This window comes from Mustela erminea, chromosome 18 (assembly GCF_009829155.1).
Source record: "Mustela erminea isolate mMusErm1 chromosome 18, mMusErm1.Pri, whole genome shotgun sequence".
Classification (NCBI taxonomy): Eukaryota; Metazoa; Chordata; class Mammalia; order Carnivora; family Mustelidae; genus Mustela; species Mustela erminea.
In genome coordinates this window covers 36,771,624-36,795,295 of record NC_045631.1, presented here as the reverse complement: position 1 = coordinate 36,795,295, position 23,672 = coordinate 36,771,624, and the positions used below count along the sequence as shown (strand labels likewise).

At 45.8% G+C, this 23,672-nt stretch overlaps 1 protein-coding gene across 4 annotated transcripts in view; it reads left to right on the top strand.

Moving 5' to 3' along the window:
* KAT7 (lysine acetyltransferase 7) overlaps nucleotides 1-17,899 on the top strand; it is a 34,261-nt gene extending 16,362 nt beyond the window's left edge. For 2 of the 4 annotated variants that reach the window (XM_032322657.1, XM_032322659.1), the window contains 10 exons: nucleotides 47-133; nucleotides 1,560-1,658; nucleotides 4,483-4,593; nucleotides 6,255-6,446; nucleotides 9,197-9,286; nucleotides 9,506-9,646; nucleotides 10,737-10,830; nucleotides 13,567-13,713; nucleotides 14,343-14,449; nucleotides 15,472-17,899. In XM_032322657.1, coding sequence (XP_032178548.1) covers nucleotides 47-133; nucleotides 1,560-1,658; nucleotides 4,483-4,593; nucleotides 6,255-6,446; nucleotides 9,197-9,286; nucleotides 9,506-9,646; nucleotides 10,737-10,830; nucleotides 13,567-13,713; nucleotides 14,343-14,449; nucleotides 15,472-15,573 — 1,170 coding nt within the window. In that variant the 3' untranslated portion in view covers nucleotides 15,574-17,899. The remainder of the gene's footprint in view (nucleotides 1-46; nucleotides 134-1,559; nucleotides 1,659-4,482; nucleotides 4,594-6,254; nucleotides 6,447-9,196; nucleotides 9,287-9,505; nucleotides 9,647-10,736; nucleotides 10,831-13,566; nucleotides 13,714-14,342; nucleotides 14,450-15,471) is intronic. The other 2 variants (XM_032322658.1, XM_032322661.1) reach the window with 1 other exon arrangement.
* Nucleotides 17,900-23,672: the final 5,773 nt, after the last annotated feature.

The window sequence follows — 23,672 nt, the reverse complement described above, 5'->3', positions numbered from 1 at the left end:
TAGTCTTAGAAGCAGGTGGATTTATTGACGTTGTTGATGGTTGCAGGTGAGAGCACAGAGCCGGGATAAGCAGATAGAAGAGAGAACGCTGTCTCACAGGCAAGATGACAACAGGCACGCAACCAGGCACCAGGTACGGGCCTCGCTCAAGCTCCGGCCGCTCGCAGCCTGGGGGCCAAGTCTTGGCTCTCCTCGGCCCAGGAGCGGGCGTTAGGTCTCTCCAAGTCTCTTGTTCCCCGTGGTATTTCTGAGTAACTCGTCTTAACTCGCCTTCAGTTGTACACTCAGGAGCATATTTGCTTTCCAGATAGTAAAATTTCATGAAACGAGCACTTCTGCCTCATAAATGAAGAAATCGTGGTGTTTATGAAAATACTGGTTATCGCACGCAATCCTGATGATTTCTGAGATGGCACTTGCTGCTCCATGTCGCATCTCCTTTTTAACCTTTTGTTACTTTCAAACCCCCTCGCTGTGCTAGCATGGTTCCAAGGTCGCCAGTGACTTGTGCTATTAGCATTTGACACGGGGATGGTGTCGTTTTTCTTCTACTTCTCTCTTGCCTTGGATTCCAAGATGCTGCTTGGCCCTAATCTTTCTGCTTCTCTGAATATTCCTGCTCATTGATGACGCTTAATTTCTTGTTCCTTCGTGACTGCTCTTGCCGTTTTTCTGCCTAACTCTGTGCCAAGAAGGGATTGTATTTCTCCTTCAAGGCCTTCAATCCCTGTACTTCTCAGCTGTTGTAGAAATTCTTCTCAGACCTCCTACCATTGAGGCAGTTCTTCTATAGGTGTTCTGTTGTAATGTTCTCAGGATGCTGGTTTAGCCCTTATCTTCATCTTATATATACGTAGCTCATCATGCGGTGTCTGTTTTTGTGGTTAGATTATAGGTAGCTAGCAGAGGAAGCCTGGTGAGGAGGGAGAGGTTGGGATTTGGCGCGAAACAGATCTGGATTTGAATACTGTGATTCTGTGATACTAGCTGTGTGGTCTAGGACAGGTCAGCTACCCTCCTTAAACTTTATTTCCTTGTTCATAACAAGGAGTGAATAATAACTACGTAGTATGGTAGTCACCCACAAAATCCCCTTCCCTGGTACTTGGCAGGTAATAAGCTTGCCGTAAGTTGTAGCTGCTCTTATTTTCATGGTCTATCTGGGCTTCTAGTCTGACTCAGTTTAAAAGTCTTATTCATTCTTGTATCAGTGCTTGGAAAACAGTAAACATTCAAGAAATGCTTATTGAATTGACACACCTTTATTTTATTCCTGCCGCTTTGGTGGAGACATCCCTCCTTAATTTATGTTCTGTTTAGTTTAATACTAAAATAAGTACATTCCTGAAGACATATTAACTGACTGTAACCATGGTGGTCCGGGAACCGTTTGGGATTTTAAAATCGCCATAGTACACGGGGTGGCTGTCACACATTGGGCATGTTTTCCTTCCCTGACCAGGTTGTGGTTTGTCTTGTGTTGTTACTTTTCATCTTGAAACTGAGTGACATAATGCATTTTCCAGCTAGCGTTTCAGTGTCCTCTTCTTGCCTTTCAGGCACCAACAGAGAGGCAGCTGCGATATAAGGAAAAGGTGGCTGAACTCAGGAAGAAAAGGAATTCTGGGCTGAGCAAAGAGCAGAAAGAGAAATACATGGTGAGAAAAAGTTAAATAGTTAAGACGAATTCTTGCATTCGCATTTGATTGCTTTTGGTTTCTAAGCCCTGCCTTTGAGAATACCCTGGAAGGGCCCACCTCTGGCCCTTAGAGTTTGCCATAATCACCCCTCACCCCCAGATTGGGTTGTTAAGAGTGGAAACAGGAGGCTTCGAAAGACAAAATGCCATTAGAATTTAGATGAAAAAAAATTCAGTCCTGTACTTGTTTGTAAACCTCACTTTAGTTGTAAAGGGTTAAATTTAGCCACTCGAACAAATAGCAGGATGTTGGAGATGTCTCTGTAAGGGAAAGTATTCAAACTAAGTGATGGTCTGTATATTTTAATGGGAAAACAAAATTTCTGCATAGTATAAAGTATTGGGTGATATATTCTATAGGAAGATTTTTTGGGTAGTATTTTAACTATTTTTCTAGTTTTAAAAATAATGATTTTTTTTTTTTTTAAGATTTTATTTATTTGAGAGAGAGAGCTCATGAGCTAGGGGAGAGGGAGAGGGAGAAGCAGAATCCTCCCATTCCCACCCCCAAGCAGCTGGGCTTGATCCCAGGACCTGAGCCAAAGTCAGATGCTTAACTGACTGAGCCACCCAGGTATCCCCAAAGTAATGCACATTTGTAGTAGGAAATGCAGAACACAGAAGTATACAGAAATAAGCATCAGTCCTACTACCTAAAAAGTAGCCATGTTAGCATTTGGGGATATTTCTTCTTAGCTTTTTACAAATGCCTAATTTATGTAATTTGGATTTTACTGTAAGCACAGCTTTGGATTCTGTGTTTTCACTTAAATAACTTGAATTGTAATTTCCTCATTTCATAAAAATTCAAGAAATTTTTGCATAAAATTTAACTGTTAAGTAAAGATTTATTGTAAACATGATTTATAAATCATGTGTGACTCATATTTATAAATGTGTTAAATGCTTTCTAATGAAAATACCAAAAATATTAGAGAAGAAAAATTCCAATAAAAATCACCCTCTGAGATAAGAAGCCCCTTCCCGTGCCGCGTGTTTTGCTGTGAGATCTCTCAGGCTTTTCCTGATGCATATTTTTATCCTTTCAAGGAATTGGAATATTGGCTTATTTAGGCATTAAGTTATTTAATGTATGGCTTGTGGATATTTAGCACAACTACACTAAGGCAAGAATATACCAAACCATGTATTTACTTTTTTGGTCATCCTCACTGCCTTGAAAATGATAATATTATGAATGAGATGGATATGGCCCAGCAGGAAACGGGTGGTGGGCGGATCGGTAGCTAACTGCCTACACCAGACTGTTGGGTTTGTAGAGGGGAGGGTTCTAGTAGTGGATTGCCAGGTGCAAAGTTGTATTCCTCCCTGTGCCTTGTTCAGTGTTTCTATCTACAAATTAGGTAGATGTGGAAGGAGTAAAAATGATAGTGGCATTTACTGAATGCTTATGTGCGTAGGCACTAGGCATGGTTATGTTGTTCCCATCATTTTTCTGACAACTCTTTGTGATGGGCGGTGTCTTAACTATTTCATAGATAAGAAGACGGAGGTTTCGAGAAGTAACTTGCCCAGAAATCATATGGGGGTTAGAAAGAATGTCTGAAGTAAAAGCTCCTGAAATTGAGTTTACAAACATCTGCTTTCCAAAATTGGAGCTAGGTTATTTGGACCCAACCTTCCTGTTAAAAATGCTGGCTAGCATATTTTTTATAAGCTTAAAAAAATGATTATGAAACTAGAAGAAAAAACTTCATATTTAAGAACCTGAATCTTAGATGCAAAAGGTACAGGTCAGATGGGCCCAGAGGAACCGGAAGAGATTGTAATAGGGGTTGAGGTACTGGTGAATAGTTTTTTCATATGATAATATACATGCGAATTCTGTAATGTTCTCCCGGGGATGAGCCATCCACTCCACTTAACAACCATTATCTTCTATTCTCTGGGTGGGAGGTGGAGTCTGGGATGGAGTGGGAAGGGCTAAAATCAGAGGTTTTAAAAGGGAAGTTTCCCTTGTGGCCTTTCTTTCCGGTGCCAGGATATTTGTTAAGACTGCCATGGTAAGATTTGATATTTACTGAGAACTGGCTTACTTTTATGCTTCTGATTTTCTGAGTATTGTCTCCTCCTCCTTGCTTAATATTTAGCACAGTGTTTTTTAAAGGGGCCAGCCTGTGTTTCCCATGCGCCAGGGCTGGAGATCCCAGGTGGCAGCTTCAGGCCTTGGGCTGAAGAGCGTCATGGGCGCAGCGACTTCGGGGAAGGAACTTAGCAAGGACCACTCAGTGTGGATACCCCTTCCTCGTTGAGACTTTTCCTTTCCATCTAAAATGTGAGACTCTATAAGTCTCAAGAGATTTTGTGTATTTTGTTTTGTTCTGCTTTGTTTTGCTTTTAAACACGGGAGTATCCACCGAGGTTCCTTCCAGATTTCAAGATTCTAGGAATTTGTAGTGCCTTTGGCTTTGTTACATTTTATTTATTTGTATTGTCATGCACATTTTCAGATGAAGAAATGGAGGCATAGAATTCTGACCCTCGAGGAGCTCATTTAGAGAGAGAAGAATGAAACTCCCTTTTGAAGGTGTAGGAGCATTTTCTTTCCAGATTCACTAGGGTGGATAATGGTTGTTTTTGGCATTAACCTGGTAATAGTGTGTCTTATGCTCAGTCCCCAGTGCCTAGTATAATGCCTGGCATATAGTAGGCACTAAATAAATAGCTTATAGTTGTGTTTGGCCCTCTGGTTGGCATTGACTGAAATAAAATAGATTAAGTTCATAGAAGCAGTAAGACTCACGTTCTGATTATTTTCCTAGGAACACAGACAGACCTATGGGAACACTCGGGAACCTCTCTTGGAAAACCTGACTAGCGAGTATGACTTGGATCTTTTCCGAAGAGCACAAGCCCGGGCTTCAGAGGATTTGGTGAGTATTAAGATCTTCAGGCTTATGGACTGCTTGTGAAAGTCTTGTAAACTTCCCAGAAAAGTGATAGTGATCGATCAGTTGATGGGAAATAATGAAAATCTCTTTCCCTTCCCACAGCTACCCTTTATCAGAATGATCTTGCTTCCCATTCATATTTAAACATAATTTCCCCTCCTCCCTTTCTTTTCCCTGACCACTTTTCCCTCCATCTCGTCTCCCAGAAGGACTTGTTTGGTGGGAGTGTTGAGGCCTGGGTTAGACAATAGGTGCCCCTCGGTCTCAGTCGGGCAATTTGCAATTCTGAGAGCCTCTTATTGGTGGCTAAGCCTCTCTTATTCTCTTAACGCCCCCCTCCCAGGAGCTAGCCTTTGCAGGCTTTGCTTGGCCCTCCATTCTAACTTCAAAAGAATTAAGAGAAAAGCATAGAGGAGTAATGGAAAAGGCTGTGGTCAGACGTTTTATAAAAGAAATTAATCTTTGACTTAGCCATGTTTTGTCTATGAAGGTGATTTACCATTCTGATTTTTATTTACAGTTAGTTTCACTCGGTTTTCATACCCTAGGCAGAATTTTTAACAAGATTGCTTTAAAAAAATTGTGGTACCTGTGATTTAACAGACGAAATGTGTTGAAGGAAACTTAGCTTGTAGAGTGAATATCCTCTTTACCTTTTTTTTAAAATTATGTCAAATACTTGATTCACAAATCCTCAGAGAGACTTGTTGGAACCTTGGAGGGGGCAGGGTTTGGTAGTTGCTCTTCTCCTTCCTGTTCTGTAGCAGAGTATTTCCTGTCACAGCTCTCTACCTGGTTAGGCGTGAAAAATTGTCCTATAATCAGGTCCTAACCACTGGGGAGTGATATCCAGAGATATTTTCTGCCTCATCTGGAGTAGAGTCCAGTACTACAGCACTGTCCATGTTTCAAAAATGTTTTCAGGGACCTGCTTTGACAGGATGGCCCCGTATACCTGTGGATTTACGTCACACAGATCCATACAGCTTTAGAGGCAGATAGTAAAGCACATTCTAGATCATCTTTCCTGGTTGGTTTTACAATGTCTGGTAAGGGCGGGGCATTTTTCTTTGTGGTAGATTGCCTTTATCAAGTGGTTTGGTGCCAGCTGATGAGAAACAAAATTTTACCAAGGACTTGGTACTGAAGTTCTGGAGGTGAGGCCCATCCACAGCATGGTAGGGAGCCAGAGGAAAGCTGTGGTCTGTTGAGACCTACACTTCCAGGCAGTGTAGATTGTGAGTTTTCTAGAAGCCATCCTGACTGTCTGTGTCCAGGTGGGCAGCCCGTTTCAGTGCAAGTTTTTCATGCATTAAAAGTCAGTTCTTTTTTTTTTTTTTTTTTTTTTTTTAAGATTTTATTTATTTACTTGACAGAGATCACAAGTAGGCAGAGAGAGAGAGAAGCAGTCTCCCTGCTAAGCAGAGAGCTGGATGCAGGGCTCAATCCCAGACCCTGAGATCATAACCTGAGCCAAAGGCAGAGGCCTTAATCCAGTGAGCCACCCAGGCGCCCCTAGAGTCAGTTCTGTTTTTTTCTCCTAGCCTACCATGGTGACATGCGAACAAGCATACTAGAGACTTTTTGAAAATAAAGATGATCAGTCTTAATCCTCTGACTTTCTGATTTCTTCTCTACAATAGGAGAAGCTAAGGCTGCAAGGCCAAATCACAGAGGGGAGCAACATGATTAAAACAATTGCTTTTGGTCGTTATGAGCTCGATACGTGGTACCACTCTCCCTATCCCGAAGAATACGCGCGCCTGGGACGGCTCTACATGTGCGAATTCTGTTTGAAGTACATGAAGAGCCAAACGATACTCCGCCGACACATGGTATGCCATCTTGGGGTTCTGCGATCGTCACGGTGGAGCTCTGGATGTTGACCTCTACCTGGATGACCTCCGCCTCTAAGCCTCTCTCAGTGGTCCATAGGAATGGCACAGAGGCATAGGAAAGGGCAAGCCCATTTCAAGGTGGGGCCTGGCAGTGGGGGGCAGGTGGCACCCGAAGCAGCTGATGTCCTGGAACCACATCCTGTCACACACACTGCCTTGTATTTTTTTCTTACTGCCTGGTACCGTTTCTCCCTGGGATACGAATTACCTCTGCCCACAGTTTTTATGTGTCCCCAACTCGAAAAAAAACAAGTGGACTTCATTAGACAGGGCAAGGACGTGACTCACTTCATATCCCTAGCAACCAGTGGGGGCAGGAAGTGCCCTGTAACTGCTGAATGGATGCGTATTTAAAGGAGACAAAATATGGAATTAACAAAATGGCTCCTTTGGTGCCTTCTCCCGAGTTTAGTGCTTTCTGGTTCCTGAATGTTGTCCTTCCTGTTCAGATAGGAAGAAAGACTTATTTTATTGTTCATATATATGCTCACTAGGTATTTTGTAGTTTTAAGCCATTTTTTTGTTGCCTAGCTGTAGAGTGAAAAATCTCGTCCTAAATAAGGGAATTTCTGGGAGCAGGGATGGGGTAGAGGAAGGAGCGTTTCAGGCAGGCACCTTCATTTTCCTATTTCTGTCGTCCCAGCGTAATTTGGCTCTAAGACCTTTTAGGGTGTACCTCCTTCCATCCCCTTCCACTTTTATTTCCCAGGTTTTCTGTGTGCTGAGCTTCTGCGGCCCAGGCTTTCCCAGAGTTCCCATCCTTTCCCCCACTTTTTTTTTTTCTTAAAGATTTTATTTATTTGACAGAGACACAGAAGAGGGAGCACAAGCAGGGGGAGTAGGAGAGGGAAAAGCAGGCTTCCCACCAAGCTCCCCAAGGAGCCCAATGCGGGCTTGATCATGACCTGAGCCGAAGGCAGATGCTTAATGACTGAGCCACCCGGGCGCCCCATGTCCTTCTCCTCTTGTCCCCAGTTGGTTTGGAGGATAACTGCGTTTTGTGTTCTCTGGAACACACACAATGTAGTGTTGCAGCCTAGAACTCGCCGCTGAGTTCAGCCTTCCAGACTCCTGCACACTTGCCTAGGGGCAGGGTGCACGAACGGATGAACGGATGGAGGACTGGCGGGGACACTGGGCCACAGGGGTGAGGGTAGCAGAGGACTGGTCTCCGTGATGGTAGACCATGGAGATAAACTAAAATCTAGTTCTCCTATGTGAAAGGTATTTTGACTGATGTGAACTGCTGACCATTTAGGTTTTACTTCTTTTTGTTTCTGGTTACTTAGTGGCACTAACCAATGTAATAGCCCAAAAGGGCAAGACATAGTAGTAGGTGGGGAAACAGAGGGTTTGGATAAATCTGAGGGTCAAGTAAACATTTTGAATATTGGAGGATCTGTATTAGGGGGAGGTACAAAAATCGATTTTCAGGTAATGGTAACCCGTTTTTTCGTCTACACTTCTGATTCCCATTGCTTCATGAGTAATCGCTGAAATGGGCCATTTTTGGCTTCTGTTTCTTTTTAAGATTTATTTATATATTTATTTGACAGAGAGAGAGAGCGAGATCACAAGTAGATGGAGAGGCCGGCAGAGAGAGAGAGAGGGAAGCAGGCTCCCTGCTCATCAGAGAGCCCGATGCGGGACTCGATCCCAGGACCCTGAGATCATGAGCTGAGCTGAAGGCAGCAGCTCAACCCACTGAGACACTCAAGCGCCCCTTGGCTTCTGTTTCTAAACAATTGTTGCATTAGTTGGGTTGTTGTTGGAAAGAGCCAGCATGAGTAAGCAGGTGGATCCAGCCACAAACTGGGGGCAGAACTTTTTTGAAGCGATTCCAGTTAGCGTTTTGATTTACAGGTGGCAATGGGGCCTTTCTTGAGTTGACCAGAAGTCAGAATAAAACTTAGTAGAAAATGTTCCATATACAAACGCTTCTTAAATGATGTTTTTTAATGTGTTTGCATAAAACCTTAAAAGAATTCACATATTTACAGCAAGGGCTGACTGGCTGCGAATTAAATCCTTTCGCAGATGAGGGTGAAGAAAGGGGGAATTTGTGCCCCCTTGTGGCCAGCTGTCCACCCACCTCCACAGTTTCTTGCTCCGGAACCAGGCTACCTTGCCTGTTTTTTAAGCCACGGAAGGGCGTCCTCATCTTCCTTATATAACAAAGGGATAACTTAGGTGTGGGGGTTAGTCTTTATTGTCGTGGGTGTCTTTTCTAATCGGAAGAAAAGATTGACGGTGAGGCGGTCGCAAAGTTTACTAGTAAAGGCGAACATGAAGTGTTCCTGCCTTTCCTTAGCAATTCTTAAGCTGCTGGAAATAAGCTGCTCAAGAATTTCCTCTTGGCACAGAGTGTTTTAGAATCGAGGGTATTTTTTATTTATCTGGCTTTTACTTAGTAGATGATTTTAATCTCCTGGGTTGAAACAGGGCCAGAGTATGATCTAGAAAACTTGTTCTAAACTGCTATAAAAATACTGTAAACACATTCCTATGACTTTAGAAGCTGGTAATTGTTTTACCAAAAAAAAAAAAACCTTGCGTACGTTCTCAAGTGTGTCCAGTTGTCTGTCATCTCCGCTAACTAAATTTGACCTGTGATTCATTTTTCCATTTAAGCAGCAGTCTTGTTGGGGAAGGCTTTTTCCCCTGATACGAATTCCATTCTCTTGCAGGCTAAATGTGTGTGGAAACACCCACCTGGCGATGAGATCTATCGGAAAGGCTCCATCTCCGTGTTTGAAGTGGACGGCAAGAAAAACAAGGTAAGCAGGTGCGGTGGTGAAGGGTGTATATTCACAGGTCCCAGCAGCAGTTTGTTCCACCTCCCATCTCCCCCACGTAGAGGTGATAAGACTCTGCTGTTGACCAAAGCACACTTTCTGCCTCATCAACAATGATGATAGGATCTTTAGGTTTAGGCCTTTATCTGATAAGTTGAGGAATCACTGGCCCATGCATGAATTCTCTTTCTCTGCTTCCAGATCTACTGCCAAAACCTGTGCCTGTTGGCCAAGCTTTTTCTGGACCACAAGACGTTATATTATGATGTGGAACCCTTCCTGTTTTATGTTATGACAGAAGCGGACAACACCGGCTGTCACCTGATTGGATATTTTTCCAAGGTCAGCAGGATCTGGAGATTAAGAAGCTACTGGCCCCAGAAGGGTGATTGATGTTGGCATTTGGGGACCCAGATCACTGACAGGAAGAGGCCGGACCCTGGGCAATGATGACAGCCCTTCTCCTAAGGATTGGGTGGGAAGGTGTCACAGAAATCTATGTATCAAAGATTGTTTAATGGAAGTATGCGATTCTTTATTAAAAGCTTCTGGTTTATTCCTTTCTGGACTTGTGGCTTAGAGCTGCCTATTAATTACCAGCCAAGGCCCTGCCTACTAACCCCGAAGCCCACATTTTGTAGTCAGGCCAACGCTCCTGGCTTTGCTCTCTGTTATTAGCCTAAAACCAGGAATATATTCCTTTTGCCTGGTTTTCTAGCTGGGCTTATTCTGTGATAACACCACTCTGCTTTTGAAAGCTGAAGGCCAGGTTTTGCTTTTGACTTTTTAGTAGGAACTTTGTTGAAATCTGATTCACATGCCACACACTTCACTCATTTAAAGCCTGTACCTCAGTGGCTTTTGTATTGCCAGAATAGCGCAGCAACCACGCAGGGCCCCCTGCTCTGTTTTCTTTACCCCATCAAGCAGGCCTGCCCATTGCCCCTCAGCCGCTGCCAGCCCCCGCCAGCCCCCTGGCTCTAGGAGTTTGCCTGTCATGAACATTTTCCATAAACGGAACCGGACAGTATGTGATGGGAGTGTTTGTTCACTCCCTTCCAAACTGGACTCTTCCTGGTGGGGATCCCTCTCTTTATCACTAGCCAGTCCCCTTTTGAAAAATTACATTTACAGAGGGTTGCCCTGACCGACTCCACAGTCAACCCCTCCTGGCCTTGCTCTGACTAGAAAGAACTCCGTCAGCCCCCCTTAAATTGATACTGGTCTCTGAGCAAGGGGGAGCCTGGCATGGCTGGCTTTGGCCATTATTGTAACCAGTGTGGGTGGAACAGCTGTGAGTGTGACAGCCACTTCCTGGGACTCCTTGATCAGAGAGTTTGCCAGCAGCCTTATTTTCTGTTTGTGGGACTCCTGACAACTTGGGTTCCAAGCTCTCCTAACGTTCTCTCATCTGTTTTGCTCTTGACTGTAGGAAAAGAATTCATTCCTCAACTACAACGTGTCGTGTATCCTCACCATGCCTCAGTACATGAGACAGGGCTATGGCAAGATGCTCATCGATTTCAGTAAGTGCGACTGCTGCGGCCTGAGCTCCGCAAGCCGCGGGGGTGATGAGAGCAATTGGGTCTCTGGTTCCTGGCACGCAGCAAGAGGACAGATGTGTGGACAGAATCTGAAGGTCCCGGGTCAGCTGGTATACCTGGAACCTTCAGTGAATGCAGGCCTCAGTCGCTACCTGATGGTGGGGCATGTAGGGGATAGGACAGAAGGTGGTCCCCATTTGAGACAAGGAGCAGCACATGTATGCTGAAGGCTTCAAATCTGTTCCTGGATTAGGGATTTCAGTTTTGTAGGGACTAGTCCAGTGGCAATCCATGGACCTGATAAAGGCCTTGGGCCTCTTTAGTAGTGTATTCTGTATTTGGGAGTTTGCCTACTCGAATTTATTTTTAATCCCCAAATCTGTACTCTTGGCACGTCTACAGTCACTTGTGGACGTGCATACAGCTGCAAAAAGGAAGTCACCACATTTTCTCTGCTCCGGTCAAACAAGCAGGTGCCTTGTTTTGGCTCTCCATGTAAACACATGTTTTTTTCAGTGTGTTAGTGCCATGCTTTTCATATTTTTGTCCATTTTTTTGCTGATTTTATTTTATTTTATTTTTTTTAAAGATCTTATTTATTTGTCACAGAGAGAGATCACAAGTAGGCAGAGAGGCAGGCAGAGAGAGGGGGAAACAGGCTCCCTGCTGAGCAAAGAATCCGATTCGGGGCTCGATCCCAGGACCCTGAGATCATGACTTGAGCCAAAGGCAGAAGCTTAACCCACTGAGCTGTGGAGGTGCCCCTTTAATTTTTAAAGGATTTTATTTATTTGAGACAGAAACAGCATGAGGCAGGGTGGGGGAGGGAGGAGGGAGGGGGAGAAGCAGACTCCCCACTGAGCAGGGAAGTGTGGGACTTGAGCCCAGTGTGGGACTTGATCCTACAACCCTGGGACCATGATCTGAGCTGAGGGCAGACACTTAACAGACTGAGCCACCCAGGTGCCCTTGTTGCTGATTTTATTTATTTATTTATTTACTTACTTACTTACATAATTTTTAAAGATTTTATTTATTTGTCAGAGAGAGAGCACAAAGCAGGGGGAAACATCAGGCAGAGAGGGAGAAGCAGACTGCGTGCCGAGCAGGGAGCCCGAAGTGGGACTCCATCCCAGGACCCTGGGATCATGACCTGAGCTGAAGGCAGATGCTTAACCAACTGAGCCACCCAGGAGTCCCTTGTTGCTAATTTTAAATGGCCTCTAGGTGTAGTGCCAGAACAACAGGTTGTTGTGCTGTTGGTTGGGAGTTCGATGCTAATGAGTCAACCGTGTATATTTTAAAAGGTATTGTTAAACAGAAACACCTAAGACAAGGTAACCATAATGACGGGTTGATGAAAATATGACCAGAGGCTTACAGAAACCTAACCCAGGTTCCCTTAGGAGCAGTGGTTCAGTGTTCGCTAACTCAGTGCTTGCCATGACTTTGCAGAACGTAACACCTATATAAATGATGCGAGCCAACTGTATTTTATTCAGTGTTCCCTGTCCTACAACACTCTAGTCAGAATTATAATTCTTAGAGTTAGTCTTCCAGTCCATTGCCTTCCAGCTGCGAGAAGTGATGAAATCAGGAAGTGACACAGCCTACGGAGGAGGGGTCCCTATATCTTGGAATAGGTGACGCCTATTTTATAATCCTGATTTTATGTAGATTTATGTAGATTTTCAAACATATATAAAAGTGTGGAATAGGGGCGCCTGGGTGGCTCAGTGGGTTAAAGCCTCTGCCTTCGGCTCAGGTCATGATCACAGGGTCTTGGGATCGAGCCCCGCATTGGGCTCTCTGCTCAACAGGGAGCCTGCTGCTTCCTCTGCCTGCCTCTCTGCCTACTTGTGATCTCTGTCTGTCAAATAAATAAATAAAAATCTTTAAAAAAAAAAAAAGTGGAGTAGTTAGATAATAAAAGCCCTCGTAACGTATGATTAACGTTTCATGGTCAGTCTTGTTTTACCTCTATTCTCAACCTGTTACTTTCACATCTCTAAAAGATAAGTTCTATTTCATGTTTAAAAAAAAAATCCAAACCTCCCCAAGTTACTTAATAGCCTAAGTTAACAGTGTTCAAATTACCCCAATTTTGTGATTTTTCCCTTTAAAGAAAACGCACATGTAATTATTTTTACTAAGCACCAAGTTGAGTTGATACATTGGGATTGATAGATGTAGCTTGTAAATCCCTTTTAATCTGAAAAGTTCCCACTCCCATCTCTTGTATTTCTTTCCTATTTATTTATCAAAAGCCCATTAGTTTTCCGCGTGCATTTTGCGGACTGCGTCTCCATAATATGTAATGTTAGATGTTCAGATGTTAGAGCCAGAGGCTGCAGGATACTCAGTACTGAGATAATCTATTCTTAAAATTGAAAAATTTCAAAATACATAAAAAGTGACTTAATGAAATGGCTCCCCATCTCTGTTCCAGCGCACACCTACCTATTACTGTTGTTATTAACATTTTTATCTTGTGAAGCCTTCCAGAGTTTTCTTAATGTCTATTACAGCTAAATGCGAACACACCATTCTTCCCTTTTGGCTTAGCCCAAGGCAGCACTCTGTTACGTCACTGTCCCAGCTTGAATGTCTGACCCCTAGTTGGTACCATGAAGCAGCCTGTCCTTAAGCTTTCTGTGTTGGCATAGCAGTGTTTGCCATTAGGATGAAATACAGTGTCTGCATTTTGTTCCTCGGTAGGTTACTTGCTTTCCAAAGTGGAAGAAAAAGTCGGCTCCCCGGAACGTCCCCTCTCCGACCTGGGGCTCATAAGCTATCGCAGTTACTGGAAAGAAGTGCTTCTCCGTTACCTGCATAATTTCCAAGGCAAAGAGATTTCTATCAAAGGTTGGTTTTTGGCTCTTGAGGATCGTTGGCACCCAAGATGTTAATGGCACTGGACATTCCAGCTTTTTTCCTTGGCCCTGGTCGGCTTGGTCACCTGCAAAGAGAAAGCTTCCCCTCAGTGCTTCATCTGAACAGGAGAACAGATGACCCCTGGATGCAGGCCACTGCAGAGACCCTCCCAAAAGTGCCAAAGGATTCCAGAGCATTTGGCCCTTTGGGAATGGCCATATGATTTTGGTTTCACAAACCTGGAGTGGTTAACACTAGTTCTTAAATGAAAGTCCAGAAGGAAGAAGAATGTGAATTTTTTTTTCCCAATTCTTTGGGAAATGTAGGACCTGATAAGATATGCCTGTATTATTTATGTAAGGGTGGAAGAAAGTAGGTCTGTTTTTGACCTTGATTTCTGTACGGGTCAGAGTGATTTCTTGCTGTTGGGTTTCTCTTTCATAGTTCTTAGGATCCGTCAAATAAGTGCTTTGTAAGCTTTTTCTGAGCAGGTTGGGTTAAGTATATGACTCCAATCATCTGGGTTTCCTCTAAGCGGGGTGAGGGGCTTGGGTTGGTGGGGGTCAGTGGAGGTGTGGGTCTGTACTTTGGCCTGGTTCTCAGTAGCACTTCTGTTTCAGAAATTAGCCAGGAGACAGCTGTGAATCCTGTGGACATTGTCAGCACTCTGCAAGCCCTTCAGATGCTCAAGTACTGGAAAGGAAAACACCTAGTTTTAAAGAGACAGGTAAAGTTTTTTTGTCAGCTGCTGGCTCAGTGCTGAATGTCTCTTGAGACCTAGCAGAGCAAAATGGGGCCTTAATAGCCTAAAAGTAGCCTTCTCTCTCTCTCTCTCTCTTTTTTTTTGTTTGTTTGTTTGAAGGTTTTATTTAGTTATTTGTCAGAGAGAACAAGCAAGGGGAGCAGCAGGCAAAGGGAGAAGCAGGCTTCCCGCTGAGCAGGAAGCCAGAAGCAGGACTCGATCCCAGGACCCTGGGACCGTGACCTGAGCTGAAGGCACTTTACCAGCTGAGCCACCCAGGTGTCCCTAGCCTTCTCTTAATGGAATTTGCCTACATGTACCTTTTATTGGGTCTCTCTCTTTTTTTTTGAGCATGCAGTGATGCCTGTTGGGCTTACTTCTTATCTTACCCTTTATCTGAAGCTTTGAGTAAGCTCCTGTCTCCGATTTGGATGACACAAGCAAAGCAGCTCAGTTAAGCAGCTTTGTGTCACACAGCACTTTTGTCCTAAAGATTTTCTTAGATTGGAGCAAATTCCCCACCTGTTTGAAGGGAATCCTCACAAACTCCAGGGCTTGTGCACTTTAAAATATTTTAAAATATCTTTGTGGAAGTGCACTTGAAATATATATATATAAAATGTATATATATAATCTGAGCATGAAGCCTGATGCTGGGCTTGATCTCACAGCCCTGAGGTCACCACCTGAGCCAAAACTAAGAGTCAGCTGCCCAGCCTCCTGAGCCTCCCCGGTGTCCCTCATGTAAGTGCTTTTAATTTGTTTTAGTTGACAAACCTATAAGGAAAGGTGAATAATTTCAGTTTTTTCTGAGGACAGAGTCGGCAGCAATGGGTATTTGTAGGAAAGCATTTTCTAAATCAAAAGATAATTTTTTATACCTGTTTCCCTCCATAGTGTATCGTTAAGCCTTTGGAGATTCCTCCTTCACTAACAGGCATTTTAGAATCCGTATATAAAGACATTTTCGTTGAATGTGTAAAGTCATTTTTCCTGTTCTCCCGCAGGACCTGATTGACGAGTGGATAGCCAAAGAGGCCAAAAGATCCAACTCCAATAAAACCATGGATCCAAGCTGCTTAAAATGGACCCCTCCCAAGGGCACTTAAAGTGACCTGTTACTCTGAGCCAGCGAACCCCAGCAGTAGGAATCCGTACCCTAGGGATCTGTCTGTCATTTCTGTTGCTCTTGTGATTGGCAAGTACAGTATCCTTTGGGAAGGCCATCCCCCTCAGGACTGTCCTGGCTCCGACCCTCGTGTTCACTGCAGACGCTGGTTCTGAGGAACTGCTGTTTCGGCCTCAGTGAGGTTGCCTGGATGGGATCTCTGTTAGACTTGAGAGCAGATCCCTCGTAGCACTGACCCAAGGTGTTCTGTTTGGTACTGTACCTGTCCAGTCACTGGTTCTCCTCATGTCCTCTAGCCCCACGAGGTTGTGTTGTGTCTTCTAAACTTTGTACTAGTGCTTCTTGCTGCCGGGTCACCAGACTTCCAGACCATGGTTTGCCACCACCAGGACCTTTCCAGTTCCTCCTTACATGTGGTTTTTTGGGGGGTGGGGGGAGAGCAGGGAAGAGGTAACATTTCTGACTCTGTGTACTGGGAGGGGTCCATTCCCTTCGGAGTTTAGCTCACTTTAAATTTTTTTTCCACCATTTTTATTGAAAGAGGCCGGGTTTTGATCAGTGTCAAGCTTACAAGAGACCAGTATTTTTTTTAGCCTCTCCCAGGGACTCGTCTTGGCAACTGCACATAATTTATCCGAATGAAATGGAGAGGAGAATTGACAGGTGGTGATTCTGTACTTTGATTTGAGTTTACCGGTGGGCTGCGTGTTGGTGGAAGGGAACGAGTCCTTTTTTGCCTCACCAGAAAGTGCCCAGCCCTAAGTGTTTTCCTCTCTTGTGATCCCCTGCCCCTTTTGTCATTTGCAGGGGCCAAACAGTGTCCGGTTCTCCCTCTCATGCTGCATGCTAACCGGTTCATTAGACTGCAGAAACTCCCCCTCCCCGCACCACCCCCAATACCTGTCGCTTGGATCTGGCACACCTGTATTTCTGCCTCAGTTGCATTGATTTTTGCCCGAACCTCCTCAGAGAAGTAGGAAATGATTGCACCTGACTTCCGGCTCTCCTCTCAGCCCTTGACTCTGCAAGGCAGAGTGCCACGGCCACCCCCCACCCCCACCCAGCATTTGCTTCTCCCACCACGCCTCATCCTCCCTTGAACCGAAGTGCTCCTGCCCTTCCAAGAACTCCTCCATTTCCTTTTTGGGATTTGACACCGTTCCCCACCCGGGTCTCTGCTCTCCTATTTTTGGTCTCAAGCAAAGGAAGAGCCGCTCCCTCTAATTTCTCCAGCTCATTATAACCCGCTATCTTGAGGCAGCTCTGGATGTAGGACATGTGCTCCTCTTCCCGACTTGGTCTTCTCCAACACTGCTGTCCGAGTGTGGAGCCCTCCCCACGGTCCCGACTCTGGTCATTTGTGCCTTTCTCTTGTCCTCTCTGTACACTACTTATACTCACTGTGGGTTGTGGGGAGCTCCTTTTAAGCATGTTCGGTGGCAGCTCCCCGCCAGTTTCAGTGTCACTGTTAACGTTTATCCAAAAGCAACTTCACTGCGGGTTTTCTTAAGGGGTAAAGGTCTTTGACCGAAGCTAACCCTTCCCCACATGTGGTAGAATGTGCTGTTCTCTATCTACTCCTCAATAAAGCATGTTCTCTGCTCAAGCCTGTTGCACTCGGGAGCTCTTCCTTAAGTCTGGAAATGGGGCAGCCGACGTGCTGCTGATGGCAAGCATGCTTGGCATTTATCTTCCCCAGCAGTGAGCTGGCTGTTGACGGATGTGGTTTGTGGCTGTGGAATTTTGCTCTGATGCAGGCTATAGAGAGAGCAATACTCTTAACTTGTCTAGTTGGTGGGATGAATTCTCTCTGCCTTGCTTGGTTGCAGCTAAGAGGTACACATAGCATTGACAAAACCATATTCCTTTTTTTTTTTATCTTTATGCCCAACGTGGGACTTGAACTCACAACCCCAAGATCGAGTCTCATGTGCCTCCGACTGAGCCAGCCTCACACCTCTGTGTTTGTTACTCAATCTTGAGCTCATTTTCATGTGATTTCAAGGGCATAGGCACAGCAGGAAGTTAGGATAGACGGAGCACAGCGGATACTTGGGATGGGGTGCAGGCTGTTTTATCCCTGTCTCCGAGTTCATTTGCCATTAGGTGAGCGTTGTCACCTCCAGTCATGGATTCTTTGCTTGAGAGGATTTCTGAAAGACCCCTTGTCTTGTGGCACTTACCCAGGGCAGGCAGTCGGGGCCAGCACTTATCTGGACGCTGGAAGTTGGATTTGCCGGGGTGGTTTTTGCTCACCATGGAAGGGTTGAGAACCCATCCCAGTGAATAAAGTTTCTCTTTTGTAAGGTTAGAGTCCTGTATGCCATGTACTAGGGGCAGAGACCAGGTTGAAGAGAAGTGTGAGGTTACAAAAAGACCCTTTTTACACTGTGAGGTTGATGTATGCCCAGATCTCCCTCTTCTGCATACTTGTATCAAAGGGAAATTCTGCCTCACGTTTCAAAAACATCGGGCTAGGTGATCTGAACCATGCGACTGGGTGCTGAGAGGTCAGGGCACCTGAAGTTTTGTGTGTCGGGCCCCCAAGACCCCCTGTTGCCATCCGACTTTCCTTACCGAAAAATAAAAGGAAGGTTTCTCTGGTTTAAATCCCTCAGGCATGGGAACAGAGTGTTTACTTCCGTAGCAGTGTTGTGTAAGACTGGCCCCTCTGACTACCTGCAGGAGAGCAGCCCTCCTTCCTTAGAGCAGGTCCAGAGCTATTCCTGGTGGAGCTTCTGAAACCCTTGAAGTAGAAATGCCTACTCTGTATCTGGAGGAAGAAGGGGACCCTGGCATGTGCTGGTCGCTTCCTGTATGCTTGGCATGCTGGGTGCCTTCCCACTGCCTCTGACTCTCATGTCAGCCCCGGCGCGGTATTAACGCACTGGAGTGGCACGGGGAGGCCGGGAGCCCAAGGTGACAGCAGTGAGGGCCGAGAACTCCCTTTGGTCTGTCCTCCCTGAGCACTTCACCGTCCTCTCTGTTCTTTGCTTTCTCTACTTCTTTAGTTCTGTAGTGATTAATCATCCTTTCCTTTTTAGTTAGATTTCCTGGTTTCAGCCACAGGCCCCTGTGCTTTTAGAGGCTTCCATTACCAGGGGAATGATGAAACTGGTGGAAGCTTTCAAATGAAAGATTTTAGTCCATCCTGTAAGTAGCACTGGGGGGACTAGAGACCCAGGAAGCAGCCACTGTTCCCCATTCTGACACTGATGCTGATTCAGGAATAAGCAGTTCAGTAAGCACTGTCACTTGACTGGTTCCTCTCCTCACCACACCTCTGTAAGGTGGGTATTCTCTGCCTCTTCGTCATGGAAAAGCTGGAGGCCCAGAGGTCTTGCCTCTGGGTTATGGAAAGCCGGCCCTGACTCAGCTTCCAAACCCATTCATGATGCTGTCATGAGGCCTCTGACGCTGCTGTGTGTTCCATGTCTCTCGAGGCAGAATAGGGAGGCAAGGAATTATTTAACAAGATGGTTTGCCCTTTATGGAGCGGGAGGACGCTTTTGACTTGGCTTTGTTTTGTCCCTGCAGTTCTGGGCAGATTGCCTGCCTCCAGTTAGGAACAGCCTCGAATGGCATCGATGTGAAGGCAGTTGGTTCAGGTCAAGGTTGGGGCTCCATGTGAAAGGCTAGTAGAAAAGACCACAGCTTGCTTCTAGTACATATTCCTTCTGGAAGATGGAGTGGAGTGGAGCGCATCTTAGAGGTATATTAGTAACTTCAAGGGAAGTTTTAAACCTGTCTATTTGAAGAGCAATCGATAAGCCTAAAGGCATTCCAAAAGCAGGGTTTGTGTGAGCGGTGCCTGGATCAAGCAGTGTAGTTCTCAGCAGTGATCCTTTCTACCTTTTTTCTCTTCTGACCTTCTGAGAAGAGCCCTAGCATTGGATCCTCTTGAACACACATGAGGCAAATAGGCACAGATTTGTTTAGAAAATTGAGCCTTTGAAGTCCATTCCTACACTGGGGTCATATAAGAAACCTTGGTTTGGGGTACCTGGGTGGCTCGGTTAAGTGACTTCTTTGGCTCAGGTCATGATCCCAGGGTCCTGGGACCCAATCACAGGCTCCCTGCTCAGTGAGGAGTCTGCTGTCGCTCTCTCTAAAATGAATACATAAAATCTTAAAAAAAAAACAAAAAAAACCTTTGGTTTGAAACAGAAAGTGATCATGAGCAGGTATGAACCCTGCCTTAGCTCACCCCAAGGCCCTGAATGGGCTTATATGTGCAGGCTGAAATGACAGGTCCCCTCTAGTGAAGCCGAGTGACCACCAAGGGAGCAGGCCTGACTCCCTGGCTCTCCACTTCCTCCCACGGCCTGACAAGTGTGTGTATATACAAAATGCAGCCCAGGGTTCTGCATGTTATTAAGAATAAAGTGAAACCTCCTTTGCTGAATGTATGGTGTGTGCTAGGAATTCTAGAAACTATCTTGCTCTTTACGGGGATCCTGCAATGCTAGTACTAGACCCACGGGTTTTACCCCAGAACTTTCTGCTACAGACTTTTCTGACCGCCTCTTCCAGACTATTTCCTGCTGCTGGGGGCAGTGTAATTGCCCACTTCCTTTGTGGCATCTTCCAACAAAATGCCAATGAATGTCACCGAGAAGGAGACAAAGGACTCCCCGGTGGTGACAAATGTCCCAGGTGCTGGTTGTCTCTCCTGTCTTATGCAGTCCCTGTCCATGTAGGTCCTGCTGCTACCCTTTGGGGGCTGGGGGGTTGGTTTATTTGTGCCCAGAAGTGGAGAAAATAACGTGCCTCTTGCGCAACATTAGCTTAGGGGCCCCTCCCAGATCCTCTCCGTGAGATGTAAACACCTTTATCCTCTACAAGTCCGGTTCAGTCCAAGAAGCTACTCTTTCCTTAACCGGGTGCTGGTTTCTGGGAACAGCACTGTGTGTGTATTCCAGAGTTATTAGAAAGCTACACACTCACACTCACACAAACTTGGTGTGGTAGGTCCTCTCCAGAGCAGGCCACCAGCAATTTCTCCCATTTCTGGGTATGTGTTCTGCTCCTCCCAGTAAGACTTTTTTCCTTCTTGAGGGTGGGCTGGACTTCTCACTTGTTTTGATTAATCGACTGATTAATAGAATGTGATACTCAGGCAAGCTTCCACTTTGGCTGTTGGAAACCAGCAGAAATGTTTTCGAAAGCAGAAGTTTGAGCTTTTGTGAACAGTGAGGGCTGTGTAAGAAAGACCACGAGGGAGAGGACCAAGAAGCTGCAGACGATAGCACCCGAATCCCAGACCTCTCCCCACTGAGTGCGGCCTCAGCGGTGACCCCTGCTGACCCCAGTTAGCTAAAGAAATGCAGCTGAGTCCTGCCAACCTCGCAATTGTGAGAAAGACTGTTGTAAGCTGTTCATTGTTTGGGGATGGCTCCATGCACAGCAATGGGGAAATGCAGGAGGAGAACTTTTGAAACGAAAGAGCTGGAATTCAGTTTGGCCCCAGAGGTTCTGTCAGCTGATTGCGTGTGACTGGGAACCAAATGGGTGGGCGAGGGCCACCACCCTGTGTAACTCCAGGGGGCGCTCTTCCTACTCCATACAATGGGAGCCTGGGAACCCCTTCCAGCCCTGTTTGGCCATTCAGCTTGTCTCACTGTCACTCAGATTGCTTCTAAAGTCCCTGCCTGGCCTGGGAATCTTAGCTACTTATTACAGAAGTGGATCAGAAAAGAAGGATATACTGCCCTCTAGACCTGGCTCATCACCCCTGCTCAACCACACAGCTTCCCAGTGCTGCCTTTTTTTTTTTTTTTTTAAAGATTTTATTTGACAGAGATCACAAGTAGGCAGAGCAGCAGGCAGAGAGAGAGGGAGAAGCAGGCTCCCAGCCAAGCAGAGAGCCCAATGAGGGGCTCGATCCCAGGACACTCAGAGCACGACCAGAGCCCAAGGCAGAGGCTTAACGCACTGAGACACCCAGGCACCCTGCCCCCCCTAGTGCTTCTTGCATTAAGGTCCCAGATCCTGGCTTTCAAGTCTGTCCATAAGTGGACTCCGCCTACGTAGCTTTCATCACTCCACGATACCTAGTCTCAAAGTGCAGCTGCCTTCATCTGTCCCCTTTCCTGTTTTTGCTGGGAAATCCAGCACTTCCAACAGCACCCCTACCCCCAAGTGTGCTGCATTGAACACAATAGTATGGGCAAAAAGGATACTGTAGTCCTAGAACTTGGAAGACACTAAGTTAAAAAGTATCAGTATGTTTCTTGACATCAGAGCTTCTCAAAACATCCTCCCCTTGGGAGTTTTCCTAGAGGAAGACACAGTAACATTTCCTAAAATGATCTCTGGAAGGAGCCTCCCAGACAACTGGTACAATGGAGGCAGGTTCTCGGAAATTTCCTTCCTACCAACTCATTTGGCCCCACTAAAAAGGAATTCCTTGTGAAGTTTTTTTTTTGTTTGTTTGTTTGTTTGGTTTTTTTGTTTTTTTTTTAAGATTTTATTTACTCAACAGAGATAGCACAAGTAGGCTGAGCGGCAGGCAGAGGGAGAATTGGGCTTCCCATTGAGTAGGGAGCCCGATGTAGGGCTCCATCGAAGGACACTGGGATCATGACCTCAGTGGAAGGCAGAGGCTTAACTGACTGAGCCACCCATGCGCCCCTTGGAATTCCTTGTGAAGTCTTAATTCTGCCTGAGACTTGTCTGTGTGATCATGGTGTAGACCAAGTAAAGCACGGAGAGGTTGGGTGTTGGCATGAAGGCACCTGGGCTCAGATCCTGGCTCTGCCATTTTCTGTATAACTTTGAGCACATGGCTTATCATCGCAGGGGGAGGACAATAATTGTGGAAGGAAATCTGCCTTGCAGAATGCCTGATTTGTGCACCCAATGCTTATTTGTACAAAAAAGATGTGGACCTTGCATTCTGGAGGAGACAGATACCAATACATGTGATTTCTAATTGTGATCAGTGCCACAAAGGGAAAAGGACAAGTTGTGTGAGCAGAACTAGAGGGGACCCTGCCTGAGGAAGGGCCTGTATTCTAGGGCCTGAACAATGAGGAATGGGGTTCCTGGGTGGCTCAGTTGGTTAAAGCCTCTGCCTTCAGCCCAGGTCATGATCTCAGGGTCCTGGGATTGAGCCCCGCATCCGGCTCTCTGCTCAGCAGGGAGCCTGCTTCCTCCTCTCTCTGCCTGCTTCTCTGCCTGCTTGTGATCTCTGTCTGTCAAATAAATAAAAAATAAAATCTTAAAAAACAAAACAAAACAAAAAAACAATGAGGAATTAGTCCAAGGAGGAGTGAAGGGATGGCGGCAGCATTCAGACAGTGGGGACGCCTAGGGACAGACCCCAGTATAAGGGGCTCCTTCGTGTGTATGTGAGGGCCTTCGAGAAAGCCTGGCTGGAGGGGGAAGGACCTGAGAACACAGGGCCTTGGAGGCCTTCATGAGACTGTAAGGTTTATCCTAAGAAGCTGAACCGTGGCCAGCAGGGGATGGCATTACCCAATTTCTCATTTTAAAAGCTCGGGCTCCCAGTGAAGAATGGATGGGCCATCTTCCCAATAAGATGGGAAGCAAGGAAGTCTCCCGGGGCTTCCTCCTTCCGGGCAAAGCCAGACTGGTTTGTATTAAGGGTGGTAGTGGAGGGGGTAGGAATTGGAGATGAATTTGGAGAAACCAAGAACCAGGGCTTCTATATTCCATGTGGGGAGCATAGGGTAATACCCAGGTTTCTAGTTGGAGCAGCAGAGTACAGGGAAGCACCATTTGCGGGATTGCCCACCACAGTGAGGAATGGCCTTGGGGCAGTAGGTGAAGAGTTCAGCGTTGGGACACACAGAGTCCAAGAACTACAGGATAGGCGTTCCAGAAGCAGTAACTGCTATTTATTTCAAGCACTTGTGTGAAGTGTGGCTCTCTAGAGACAGAGACTCCTGGAGGACAGGAAGTGTGAGTCCTTTGTCAAAATACTCTCCAGGGACCTCTCACCGGGCAAGCACTAGCAGTGGCGCTGGGATAAAGATGAATGGGTTGTGGTCTGTGTACTTGAGAGAAACGAAATTGGAACATGGTATGTTAAGTGTCATGGAGGAATGTTCAGGG